Below are 13193 nucleotides of genomic sequence, written 5' to 3'. Positions count from 1 at the left end.
GTTTATATGTCCATTAAATATACTTGTGAAATAGTTTAATGGCTATTTTTACAAATACCTACTTTATGCTAATAGAGCATTTATGACATCAGATATTACCTTTAAGAAGACTTAACAACACCTAGGAGATTTAACTCCTTAAACCTGTGCCTCTGTTTTAGGAAACAAGTATTACACCACAAATTGTACTTAACTACTGACTAGAAAAAATGCATCTAAAAATTTTATGGAATATTTAGATCATTTTCAAAAAGGGGCCATCAGAAAGGACTTAGCTTTGAACATTCAAAAAAGGCTAAGGTAGTCAAATCATCCTTGCATGTTTATTTTTTAGACGATCACCTTTAAACTTTTTATAAGGTTTGTGTTTGGTGGGGTTTTTGTGTTTTTTGGTTTTTTTTTTTCCTTTTTTGGCTTTTGGCTTTGTTTTTGCATGTGAAATCTTATGGATGACTTCCATTTTATACACTAGAATCTGCCTCATCCTTATATATGTTTAAGTCTACTGGTGTTAAAATGTTTATTCAGGAAAAGGATATGGATATAAAAATGCTACTTGAGATGCATAAACATGTCACAGTAGAGAAAGTGTTCCCTAATATTTTCAAGACAGCTTGATCATTCTTTAAAATTCGAAAACAAGTTAATGAGATGACTGAATGGTAGATTATTTTATAGTGTGTGCATGCTAAGAAAAATGCTATTGCTTTCATTTTGAGCTCTTCATTGAGTCTAATTGTGGTAAGGAATAATAAAATCAGCTTAAATATCTCTAAAGATAGAATTTTAAGTAGGCATGAACTGTAGTGAGAACTTCTAGTAAACATGATACCTGTTACTCTAAAATCAAACATTCACTTTATTTCCCTAATGAATAGGTTACCTAAAAATCTTTCTTATCTCTAAATATAGGTTAGCTGTAATTATTTCATGATTCTTAAACTTTTTCTTATTGTAACTTTTTTTTGATGCAGATTCATTGTTCCTAAGTTGTGTATTCAAGTTTTTGGAAATGTTTATTTAAAAAATTGTTTTTGCTATCCTAGTGTTTTAAACATTGTATCTGAAGAGAGTAGCCTGAACTTAAAATATTTGAAATCAGCTTATGCGTGCCTTTTAATCCTTTTTTAAGTTTCTGTTTGCCACGTGGTGTGAAATCACAATAAGTCGCTTAATGACATTGCAGTATCTGTTTGCTGTTGGAGACTCATGTGAGATATGAAATTGTCCCTGTGCTGGGTAACTTGACTTCTGTTCTTTGCCAGGCTACAGGAAAGAGGTTGTAATTGTTAATAACACACACCCAATCTTTTCTGTGCTGCAATAATGTAGTAATTTGTTTTCTTCATTTGTTTCCACTGCCTTTGTGTACATACTATAAAAGTTAAATTTTTCTCCCAATCCATTAGTTCAGATATTCCCTAATTTATTAAATATGCCTTTATTCACAATTTGTTTTCTTAGGTTATTAATTCTTAATGCATTACAGAATTAACCAATGATTTTGTTTATTTTTATTACAGTATTTAAAAATGTAGTTATTGCCATTTATATTGTGGAGTTTGCAGAATTATAAATTGTATAAACTAAACCTTTAAATTAGCATGGTGTGAGTACTCTTTAATGCTTCAAATAGGGAACGGGGATTGTAATTTGACTTAAGACCTCAGGTTCTCTAAAAGCAAATTACACTGATTCTGTCCTCTCATTAATTTGTGTTAGTATGTCCATAGCTTGCTTGTTTTTTTTTTTTTTTTTTTTAATTATTTTTTATTACCAAGTTCCTACATTACAGCCTTGCTTTAAGAATTTTGAGTGGTTTTATATTTCTTTGTAACTTTCTGAAAAAAAAATAAACAATCCTGGCTAATTTTGCTTATCATTTTTAATAACCTCATTTCATAGTAAGGATTCTCTTTGTCATTTAACTAAATTTTCTTAAACTATACTATTAACTGTTAGCTTGAATTTGTGTTTCAGGGGTCTCCATTTTCTGCTCCTTTACACCCACTACCATCTGTCTGTTTTGCATTTCTGGCCATGAGAAATGCTGGAGACAGACCATCTAATTTTTGGAAATTCCCATCCTCTCCAAGAGAGCCTTGTCACCTCTCTAAATACTACAACTGTTACTGATTATTGAAAGGGCCTAGGACTACTGAAGGTAGAAGGATCTCAGATTAGAAGTCTAGAGTCAGTTACGACCCAGGCAGTAGGCCTTTATCTTCTAATGCTCGTTGATTGAACTGCCCTCGAACAATGGTCTTGAATTCACTTTTTTTTTTTTTTTAAGGGCTCATTTAGAATTCAGTTGTCCATAATGATGGAGAATCCAGTGGTGCAGTAATATAGATTTGTATTTCTTACAGACTACACTGTACAATTTGCAGTCAGTTTCCATTATTTATGGGATTAGATTCATGGCCTTATTCTCTTCTATTTATAATTATTAGAGTAAATGATTTGGGGAACAACAGAAAGGGAGGGTAATTTCAGAGAACTCTATAGGGTGTGTGTCAACCATCCTGCCACCCTACAAAGTATTTCTTTGGAATTTTTCTGTGATACTATAAACTAATGGAATTCAGAATGTTTGCTTTTACATCTAGTAGCATGCACCACAAATTAGTGATATGTCCTTTCATATCTAAGTGATGGTTGAATTTATAAATTAAGCATTTTATTGGGAGTCATAATTCATTTGCTCTTTTCCTGACCTCCAGTGGTTGATCAGAGGATGTAGGAACACAGCTAAGGGTGAAAAAAGTGTGTGTGTGTGTGTTCATTCACTCTTGGAGCCAGTAAAAGTAATATCGGCAATGTTCCAACAATCTCACTATCACACATCCAAAATTGTGTATCCAAAAATAGTAATAGTTTATTTTCTAAGATTATAAAAACTTGGTTACTGAACTTGAGTTATTAGGTTTTAAATAAAATGAGCTCAATCCCTATACATTTGAATGGTTCTTTCCCTCATTTTCTAGGTTTCACTGAGGACTGATAAATAGGTGTAATAAGGAATATGAATTTCAGTTGGTTCTAAAGCTGAACGAACTGCTTTGTAAAGGGGGATGGGGTTCTTGGACCCAAAATAGAAGATCCATTATCACCTTATCACTATCCTCAGTAATTTCCCTTGTATATAATAGTAGCATTTAAGTAACCAATACAATTGAAACCCTGCATAGCTAGCTGTTACTCCTCCCTCGTCTCCACCACACTGCCTAATGCAATGAGTGGTGAGTGGAACTTGGCTGGTCCTCCAAACCTCTCATTTTGTAAGTGAGAAAATGAGGTTTTATGCTTGGTGCCCAAGCTAGTTGGAGCCATTTCTGTATTCTTCCAAGTATACTGTTTTTCAAGTAAAAATGCTGTAAAAGATAGCTTGTGCTAGATGACCACTTATGGCAAGAGGGTGTTTTGCTTCCATAGGAGAAGCAAAGAGAGACCTCGCTAAACTTCCTAGAGGGAATAACTATTTTCTTGATGAAAATTAATGCAGTGTTTCCTGCCAGATGCAAAGAAGTAGGCTATAATTTTAAGACGCTCTAGTAATCTGAATTTCAGAAGCAGATAAATGGGATAGGGATGTGTGGCAAAGTTGATTTTTAAGAAAGGATGTATATTTTTACTCTTGTTGAGAGTAAAATTGGGCAAAATTTGATTTGCCAGAGTTCTGAAAACTTAAGGGATTTGTATGAAATAAACAAGATACAATGCCAGGAAATGGTGCAATTTCAGGAGAGGTTTACATAAATAGAAAATTCACACTCAAGCCACCACACCTTACATCTCAAATTCAGTGATTTTTCTGCAATATAACTTTTGTTTTTATAAAAGTTATGAGTTCAGAAGTGTGTCACAGAAATGGTGGGATATTGTACAAGGAATATGTAAGAAACCATGTTCTAAAAGGGTTAAATTCCAGGGGTGGGAACATGATTTTTTAGTAAGGAGCATTAACTAGAATTACCAACCTTTATATTTGCTGCTTCATTATACACATTCAAATTTACATTAGCTTAAAATTGAGCATGTCTTTGAAATTCCCAAGTCTTTGTTTGACTTTTGAAACTTCGTAACTCCAGGAAACACAATGACTTATCTGTGAAAATGAAATTTCATTTTTTAACATGGGGTTAAGAACAGTCTAGTAGAATTATGAATTTTCAAAAACAGCCAAGAATCTAATTGTAAAAGGAGGTCAAAACGTGAAGAGATTAAACTGATGTGATTGATTTCTTGGTTTAACATACTTTAGAATTTGTCCTTGGTCTTTCATGCATGGCAAGATGAAATTTTGCCTGGCACAATATATGTAAGAAGTGATTTGAGGTTATGTTTTTAGTTACTGAAGTTACTATGTGATCATAGTGGACTTTTTACATCTCAAAGTTGTTTGCAGTTGCTGATGCTTTACATTTGTTCCCTAAAATCTGTATTTACTGAAAGTTAAAAGTAAGATTTTTTAAAGTTCACATACTTTACAATATGAATCTTTGTATAGGGTTGTTTACTATGCACTGATTTTTTTTAAAGGAAGCAATAATTATATTTTACATTTTTCCTAAGTAAAATTGGATGTGAGAATAGCTGATTTACTCAAGATGGTATTTTTGGAAACTTGGTTATTTTTAGACAATGCAAATTTCCTTTATTTCCTCTAGTTTACTTGGGGAAAGAATATGCAGGAGCTAGGAGGTCACAGCTTAAATTCCACAGTGTAAGTTTGCTATATGAGAAAAGTACTGATTTTTTAAAAAAGATCATTCAGCTAATTACACTAGATTTAAATGAATTCTTTAAATGATTTCTTAAAGCATATTAAAAAACGAGTCCTTTTTTACTTTCATGAAGTTGGAATAATTGTGCCAGCCCTTTCCTGCCTTTTTAGTCTGGTAATGGGCCAGTAAATTCAAATTGTACTATTTTTGAGACATTTAAAAAATGTACTTTTTAAAATGCATTTAAAAAATGCACCCTGAAAGTCCCCAGAGATTGTTATATGGAGTGAATTTTAAAACTAGCAAGCAATTAAATAAGGTGTCCTAACATACATATCTTCTCTTCCTTAATCGTAGCTTAGTGAAATTATGGTTAAACAATTTAAGTGAATACTGTCTGGTTTCTTGTCTGAAAAAATCCTGGCAGGAAGAGCATTTAAAAACAATGTGGGCATACGACGTATTTAATTATTACTTAATATTTTTCAGACTATGAACTGTACATTTGATCTGTGCCTTGTTTTTGGATTGGTCTCCCTGCTGCTGGTCCTTTTAAAAGATTCTATTTTGGGCTTTCTTACTTGATGAGCTACTGGTTGTGGGTAGGTCGAGGTGTGCTCTCGAGTTGGGGAAGTAAAACTGGGCGCTAGTGGGCGCTGTGGATCCGTGGAAGTCATTGATGTGGAGCTTGGCGAAGCCGGTCTGTGGGCTAGCAGTTAACCGATCATCAAAGTAACGTAGCATTCCTTTCACTTTTCCATTTGGCTGTTTCAGTTGCTGAATAAGAGATACTGGCGATGACTTTTACATCACACGCGGAAGTCTGCCCGCGTCACCTGCTGACTTCCTGGCAACCTTGGGCAGCAGCAGGAGCTTCTCCCTGAGGCTAGTTAAGGAGAAAGTCCTGTAGTAGTGACGTTTGCAGGCAGAGCCTAGGAGGTGCTGTTTTCCCGGGAAGTGAGGAGCGGAAGGGAGACGCCCGCGAGGAAAGTGCAGGGGAGAGGGAGTGGGAGGCGCAGACTTCTCGCCCTAATTATCCTCTGCGAATTCCGGCGCCGAATCCCCCGGAATCGTTTTGCATTTCTCGGCCCCTGTTGACTTAGTCGGGCCCGAGTTGATTGTTTAGTACTAAAATCGGCTGAGAAGCAACGAGGGAGCCAGTGACTGGATGCGCGCGTGTGCGGTGGGTTAGCCCTGCACGGAGGGAAACGTTTCGTTTTAAGTAAAACCCAAAAGGAAAGCCAGCGCCTTCAGCCCCGCCTGAGTGAAAGCTTCGCCCTCTGTAGAAGTTAGGACACTTGCCAGGCCGTGAAGGCGAGCGTCTGGGCGCGACGACAAAGGCCAGCGGGGAGCCGGGCGCGGGCACAGGTGACCCGTCACGGTCCCAACCCCCTCGACCGTGCCCATTTCGACCGGTCCACCACGCCTCGGAGGCCTGCCCGCCGCTCGGGGGGCGCCCTGTGCACACACCCGGCCACTTCTCCACGGCCGAGGTCCGCCCCGCCGCGCTCCGCTCGGGGCTGGGGGCGGGGCTCACCTGTCAGCTGGCGCTCCGCCTCGCGGCGCCCAATGTCGGGCGGGGGTGGTGAACAGACGGGAGGACTACCCAATCATCGCACGGCTGGTACATGGCGGGCCAATGCGCTGCGCGCTGCGGGGCGGAGCCCGGTGTTTATAGTGCTCTGACAGCGCGCGGGCCGCGCTGACTCTCCTCGGCGGGGACGGCGGCGCCGGCCGGAGCGAGGATCTGTGCGCGGAGTCGGTCCCGGCGCCCTCCCCGTACACAAAGGCCCGCGCGCGTCCGGCGCCCGCGGCTGAGACCGAGACCACTCCTACTTGCTCCGCGGGCCGGGAGCTGCGAGGACTGAGGAGGTTTCTGCGCGCCGGGAGGCGCCCTTCTCCGCTCCGCGCTCCGGGACATGGAACCGCGCCGACGCGGCGCCCGCGCGCTCGGGCTGCTGCCCGCTCCCCTGGATCTATAGTCAGAGGCGGCCCCGCTCGGGACGCTGCGTCCGCCAGCCCGCACCGGCTGTCTCTCCGCTTCGGGCCTTTGTCCCGGCCCTGCGCCCTCCTTGCCTCCCTCCCTCCACCCGCCTGCCCGCCCGCCGCGGCTGGCCTGGCACCCTGGAGCCGCACGGGAGCCGGCCGTCGGAGCTGCGTCCGGCGCGGCGCCCCGGAGCCCCGAGCCCGCCGCGCCGCCGCGCCCCGGGCGTGCGATCCCACCCTGCGCCCTGAGGGCCTTGGAGGGCAAGCGCACCTGGCTTCGGCGACTGTTGGAGCTGCTCGGTGTGCTCCGGAGCTGCCTCCGGGCGCTTGTGGTCTTCCCTCCTCGTCTGACTCGGAGGATTGGGGATCCCGCCCCGAGTCCAGTCTCTTCGCGTCGGGAGTGCGCGGAGCTGGGAGCGGCTTGGCCATGGCCGTGAGGAGGGACTCCGTGTGGAAGTACTGCTGGGGAGTTTTGATGGTTTTATGCAGAACTGCGATTTCCAGATCGATAGTTTTAGAGCCTATCTATTGGAATTCCTCGAACTCCAAGTAAGTGGCGTCCGCGATCTCCCTCGATTCCCGTCCTGGGGTCCGCTGCGCTGTCCCGGCGGGAGGAGGGCTGGGCCCACGGTGCCTCGGAACCTGTCTCTGGAACCCGGGTCTCCTGTTCCCCACACCCACCCTGCCACATTACACTAGGTGGAGACTGACTAGCTGTGCTTTCCAGTCGAGCGCCGTCTCCAAAAGGCGCATTCGCCTCTTTTCTTCGCCTAAGCGCTTCAGGGTGCTAAAAGCCCCTGGCGGCTCAGGTGGCACGTCCGGGAAGGTGTCGGATGGCGATACCTGATTCCCACTTCTTTTCGAGGACGAAGGAAGTGTCCACAAACAGGGCAGACCAACGCGCAGCGACTGGCGGGCTCCGGAGACCCGCGGAGATGCTACGCTTGCGAGGAGCGCAGGCGGAGCGGGCCCGGGCGCCGCGGGCTGGCGGGCAAAGGGGCCTGTGGGTCCGGGGCAGTGGAGCACAGACTTGGCGAGGGATGCCGGGGTCTTTGAGCTGTCCGCAGCGTCCCGGAGCCCGGGGCTTCGGCACCCCGCTACCAGCGGGAGGATGCGGCGGGGAGTTCTGCTCTGCAGGAGAACTCAGGCAGCGAGCCCTCTTTTTTCCACCTGGGAGAGGGGCCTTAGATTTCTCCCGGAGGGCCCTCTGAACATCATCCTCTCCCTTCGTTTATATTTACCGATGGCCGCGAACTCTGCGAGGTCCCTTAGCCAGCTTAATTTTGCATCTTCTGCAAAAGCTTAGGGCCCTGCCTAGTCGACGCTGCTCCTGAAGCCTTTGCCTGTAGAGGCCCTGGGTAGAAATAGGATTCTTTGAATCAGACTTGCTTTTATCAAACGGCACAGCCTGGAGAAAACCAGGCCTGTGGAGAGTAACTTTCAGTTTGAGCTATCAGGGTATATTCAGAATTTTAAAATGCAGTCCATTCCTTTATATGTATGGCTATTCCCGCAGTCATCTGTGCATTCGGTGCTGCATATTACCTCATTCTCGAGATATATTTCGAATCAAAGCCAAAAAGTGTTTTACAGAATCTTGGAATTTTAGCCCTGGGAAACTTGGAGAAAGTATGGAGACATTGGCTAGTTTCTGGAGGAAATGTTTGAAATCAGAAGCACAATCAATGGCCTAATTGAAGTTAAGCAAGTGGTGCATGCACTTAGAAGTAAAGAGAAAGGGAATTGATTTAGAAATTACATCTTTATTAAATAATTGTATCCTCTCTCTTTAAAAGGGTGAATTTCGAATTGCCAACATGTTAGCCACAAATGCTCCCACGAAAAGGGCAAAACATTACATTTATAAATAGGTTTAAACAAATTTCTTGCATGCTGCTCAATGGCACTTTCATACACTGCTCGTATTTGAAAGTTATTTAATGCAGCCCCCTTTCATGAAGTCTAATCGCGTATAGTTTTGTTTTTAATTTTTTAAGTGTAAGGTATGGCATTTGCTGTACTGGCGGTGGCATCTTTACCAGGAGACCGAGTGGTGAGGCACCAGGTGGTGCCGGAAGGCGCCTGGCTGGGACCTGAGCGCAGTGGCGGCCCCGAGTCCGGGCGCGGCCGGGCCCTGTTCGCTCTGCGCCTACAGAGGTCACTCTTCCATGCCGAATGCTCGCGGGTCGGCCGCGCCCCTCCCCCAGGCCTCCTGCTTCGCTCCACTTTTCACTTTCACTCACGGCTCTCTTTGGGGGCCGATTCTTTTTCTTTCTTTCTTTCTATCCGCATTTAATATGTTTAAATCGAGTTGAAAGAAATTCCCTTTAACCCCTTCGGCGGTCAGCTCTCGGGATCTTAGTGTGTGTGTGTCTGGGAGGAGAGTTAGACATGCCTACCGCGGGGAGAACAACGATTCTTCCCACCCAAGGTTGAAACAGTAATATTTCCTTAATATGCTGGAGGAGGAGGATGACTTATACTCACTCCCCGACCCGAGGGTTAAGTCTCTTTTTCTGAGCTGTGGCCACGGATTGGGAGAGCTGCGAGGGGCCTGCATTTGGAGAGGCCACATCCCTGAGACGCTGCTGCTGCTGCTGCTGCTGCTGCTGCCGCCGCCGCCGCTGCTGCTGTGTGGGTGTGATCGCTCCCCGTCCTCCGAAGTGAGATTTCTTTCTAAATCCCTGGATAATGGCTTGCCTGGAGGACTGTATGAGCTGTCTCTGGAAAAGATCTACTTTCCAAAAGTAGATCTAGAATGCTAGCTCGAAAGATCAGAAAGATATCTTCCTGGGGGACGAGATGAAAGAGCCATTCTTGAGTTTGAGAGTGTGTAAACCTGCCCTGGTGCCAGGGGCTTGCTTCACTTGGGGAAGTTGCATTTTTATTTCCAGGGGAAAGTTTCAGTTAGTAAATATGATGTGGCAGAAGGTAATCAAAGGCATCCAAGTTTCACATCACTGAATGTGAATTGTGAAACAGTTCGTTTGTAATGAAGCAACCATAAGTAACTAGATTAGTTTCATTTGGAGGTCAGTTTTTTAGCAGGTGGTACACCCAGGAAGCATACAACAGCTGTTTGCATACAGGTTCAGAAAAATCCTTTGCAAATTCAGCATCTCCATAACTACTTTAATAACATTGTCTGTGCTTCCATCCTGAGAGTTTCTGAAAAAATCAAAAGAACTTCTGTGTACTGAAACATTAGTGACTGCCTGTTAGATTATTCACATTGCATCAATAGGTTCTGGTAACATCTAGATCATTTCAACTTTTTTTTTTTTTTTAAATGGGGAGAACAGCAAAACCTAGCTTCCATTTCTAATTAATATTTCAGTGGAACTTTTTTTCCAAGCATGATCTTTTTGCTAAAATAAAATAGTTGGTCTTTTTAAAAATCAATTTCACTTTAGGGTGAGCAAATCTATAGTGGTATGGTGTTCTAGAATGAATTGCACTCTTTAAAATTTCAGTCGAGCATTAATTTCTTATGTCTAGAGTTGCTGTTCCCTATGCATCACAAACTAGTTAATAAAGCATTTGCTTTTCTCATTAATTTTTCCCCTACATAATGCTGAATTCCTGATATTGATTGACTTGATACAAAAGAATGGCTGGATAATATCCAGATAACCTATAATACATGGGCCTCACCCCAGCCAGGCTCTGAATAAATACAGAGCTGCCAGATTGATAAAATAAACTACAATGGATTGTGCTGTTTAAACAGCCCATTCAATAACATATATACGCCAGCCTGCCTTCCATTGTGTCTGAAATTCTTATTTTTGTAGGTAAACAAATGCACATTCAGCACTGATTGAATAGCCCCTTGAACTATGCTCCACAGTTTGCGTGTGGGTTAATCTTGTCGGTTTTAATATAGAGAGAAAAAAGCACAGAGCACCAGGGGTGGAACTGTGAGTGCTTTCACATCCACATTCCTCACGTGTTGTCAGGATGATAAACTGTAGGTAATGGACTGTCCTTGTTCCACAGGACAACCGAGCCAGGCGAGCACAAAGACAGAGCTCAAGCGATATCTTACAACATGGTCGGTAGCCTTCTTTTCAGATGAGAATTTATTTGGGAATCATGTGTCTCGGGACTGCACTTCTTAACCTCAACAATTACAGCTTCCAGCCTCAGAAATAGAAGCTGGAGGTTAAGATGATTTGTTAAGCACTTGGTTCTAAATCTTTCACAAAGCATAGCTGTTGACACTTGTCCTACTGATGCAAAGAAATGCAAATGATGCCAACATTCCTTAATGCTCTGACCCCTGAGCTAAATTAGTATGAGGACAGGTGAATTAGCCATCTCCCAGAGACAACCCAACCTAAAACTACATGTTGGAAAGCTGGATTTTCCCGTAGAGTCAGCAGCTGAAGAGCAATTGTAGATTTATATTAATTACCCCAAAACCTCCTGTCTGTGCATTTACTGAGCTAAATCCCCTGGCTGGTGGATCAGCCTTCAGAGGGACGTTGTCAGTGCAGCAACTGAAGCCTTGCCATCTTGTCTTGCACTGAAGTATTTCAGGTCGCTTCCAGAACTTCCATGACACCTAACTGGAGCTCCCGTTCCTTGGTGCGTCCACCTAATGGGGAACAGCATGACTGCAGTAGTGCGTCACAGGAATGGGAGTGGCAGAAGGAAATGCAGGTGGGAGACCCCCCTTAAAACATTTCTGAGGAGAGATTAACACTTTATAGAATTTTTTTCTCTTAAAACATTTAATTGCAAATTAGACAAAAAGAAGTGCTCTTGTATGAAAGATGATTAAAATGGCCCTCATGTCTTGCCTAATCTCTGCCTTCCTTTGCTGCTGACATAAAGAACCTGTTTTTCAGGTCACTTATTATACATCTACATAGATTTGCTTATGAGCTCACCCTTTGTGTGGTAGAGGAGAGCCTTAAAGAGGAGTGTTCAACTGTTTAAAATATTTTGATTAAAATATGCAGGACCCATAGAACTATAAGCTTCTAGTCAGGAATTAGCTCTTTCAGGGAAGAGCTGCCCCCCTTCCCTTGGAGGGGGGAATGAGAATGGAGCTGGGGGAGAAATAAGAACAGCAAAGAAGGACGGATAGCAAATGGGACATGTTCTGAACAGCTTGGAAAAACTCCTGTGGCTTCATTGTCTCTGTAAAGCCAAAGAATACAAAGACATAAGCAATTCAGCCCTTCTCCCATGATGGAAAATGGAAGCCGTTGACATGGCTCCCCTGTTTAACTTGTTTAATTCTCATTTTAAATTCAGCACTATCCCAGCCGTGTGAACTCTGAAGATTTCTTTAGTAATCCATTTTGTAGTTCCGAATCAAAAACAAAGTGAAAGGGTCTGACACAATTTGCTTTTATTTTTAGGCAAATCAACCCTGGTCATAGTTAATAAGGGGATTACAACCCAGACTAGGTCTTTACAGATGTAATGTAAATCAAGGGCAGAGCATAAAGAAACTGATCCCTTTTGATTGAAGTATGGTAAAAAGGCATAGAGAAACTAGCAGCAGTAATCTGATTGTATGGCAATAAAACCACCATTTTCTGTCTTTCAGATAAAAATAATGTGGTAAATCCATGCAGTTCATGAGATGTAAAGGCAGATAAAGGGGAAGCCATGGCAACATATAGATAGATGAGCTTGATGTTAGAAATGACACGTCTCTGAAAGGGTGCAGAGCGTGGGCCTTGCTCGGGGCTGTCGGGTATTATGTGAGAGCCACACAGACTTGGAAACTGGGATTACAAAGTCTGAGAGCTCCGCTTGTGGTCTGGGGTGGCTGGAGCCGCAAAGAAAAGCTGCTCAGTTCTTGCTCATTGGTGGAGGATAATATGGCCAAGGTAGGTTTCATTGACTGCCTTTTTCATAGACTGAGATTGGGGCTGATTAAAACTTCAGATCACTGCGGTCCTTAGGCCTGGAAGCTTTTCCTTCTTAACTCCTGGCCTGGCAGCCCGGCCATTCTGAAGGATTAACCGCACTTGGGGTTGGTTGTCCCCTTCATCTATTGGGGCTTCGGGCAGGACCCTGCTGGGCAGCAACAGAGACCAGAGGCGATAGGTAGAACTGGGGTTATCTGAAAAGAAAACAGAGGCCTTTTGATTGCGGCCATCTCTCAGACAGGCAAATGTAAACAGGGCCCGATGCCCCTCTTCCTCCCAGAAGCACTTCTGTGAGTTTGTCTCTGCACCCTGGTGAAGAAACAGCTGATGCATTTTTTAAAGTGGGGATTTAGTTTTAATTCAAATTAATTCATCTCAGATGTCAAAAACTGTGAGCTCTATCTAGAGAATGGCTATTGTAACCTTTGAGCTGGATGGATATGCTCCTTGGTGTGAATCACAGGATTATCGAAAATGACAGTGTTGCCCAGCTTCTAAGTTAAAAACAAAAGTCTCTGCGCTCTTGACTCTCTTTGCCCTCTGTCCTGAGCAGCCTGGCAAGTGGGCTGGACTTTTTGTCTTTGCCGCC

The 13193-nt window shown here is 43.5% G+C and overlaps 1 protein-coding gene across 1 annotated transcript in view; it reads left to right on the top strand.

Moving 5' to 3' along the window:
* Nucleotides 1-6439: 6439 nt before the first annotated feature.
* The window catches only part of EFNB2 (ephrin B2), a 43389-nt gene continuing 36635 nt past the window's right edge, over nt 6440-13193 (top strand). Inside the window, exon 1 of the mRNA XM_079137889.1 lies at nt 6440-7262. Coding sequence (XP_078994015.1) covers nt 7141-7262 — 122 coding nt within the window. The 5' untranslated portion in view covers nt 6440-7140. The remainder of the gene's footprint in view (nt 7263-13193) is intronic.

Source organism: Sciurus vulgaris (assembly GCF_902686455.1).
Source record: "Sciurus vulgaris genome assembly, chromosome: 4".
NCBI classification, from domain to species: Eukaryota; Metazoa; Chordata; class Mammalia; order Rodentia; family Sciuridae; genus Sciurus; species Sciurus vulgaris.
Note: the sequence above shows the minus strand (reverse complement) of the source record. Positions and strands in the feature narration are given on the sequence as shown.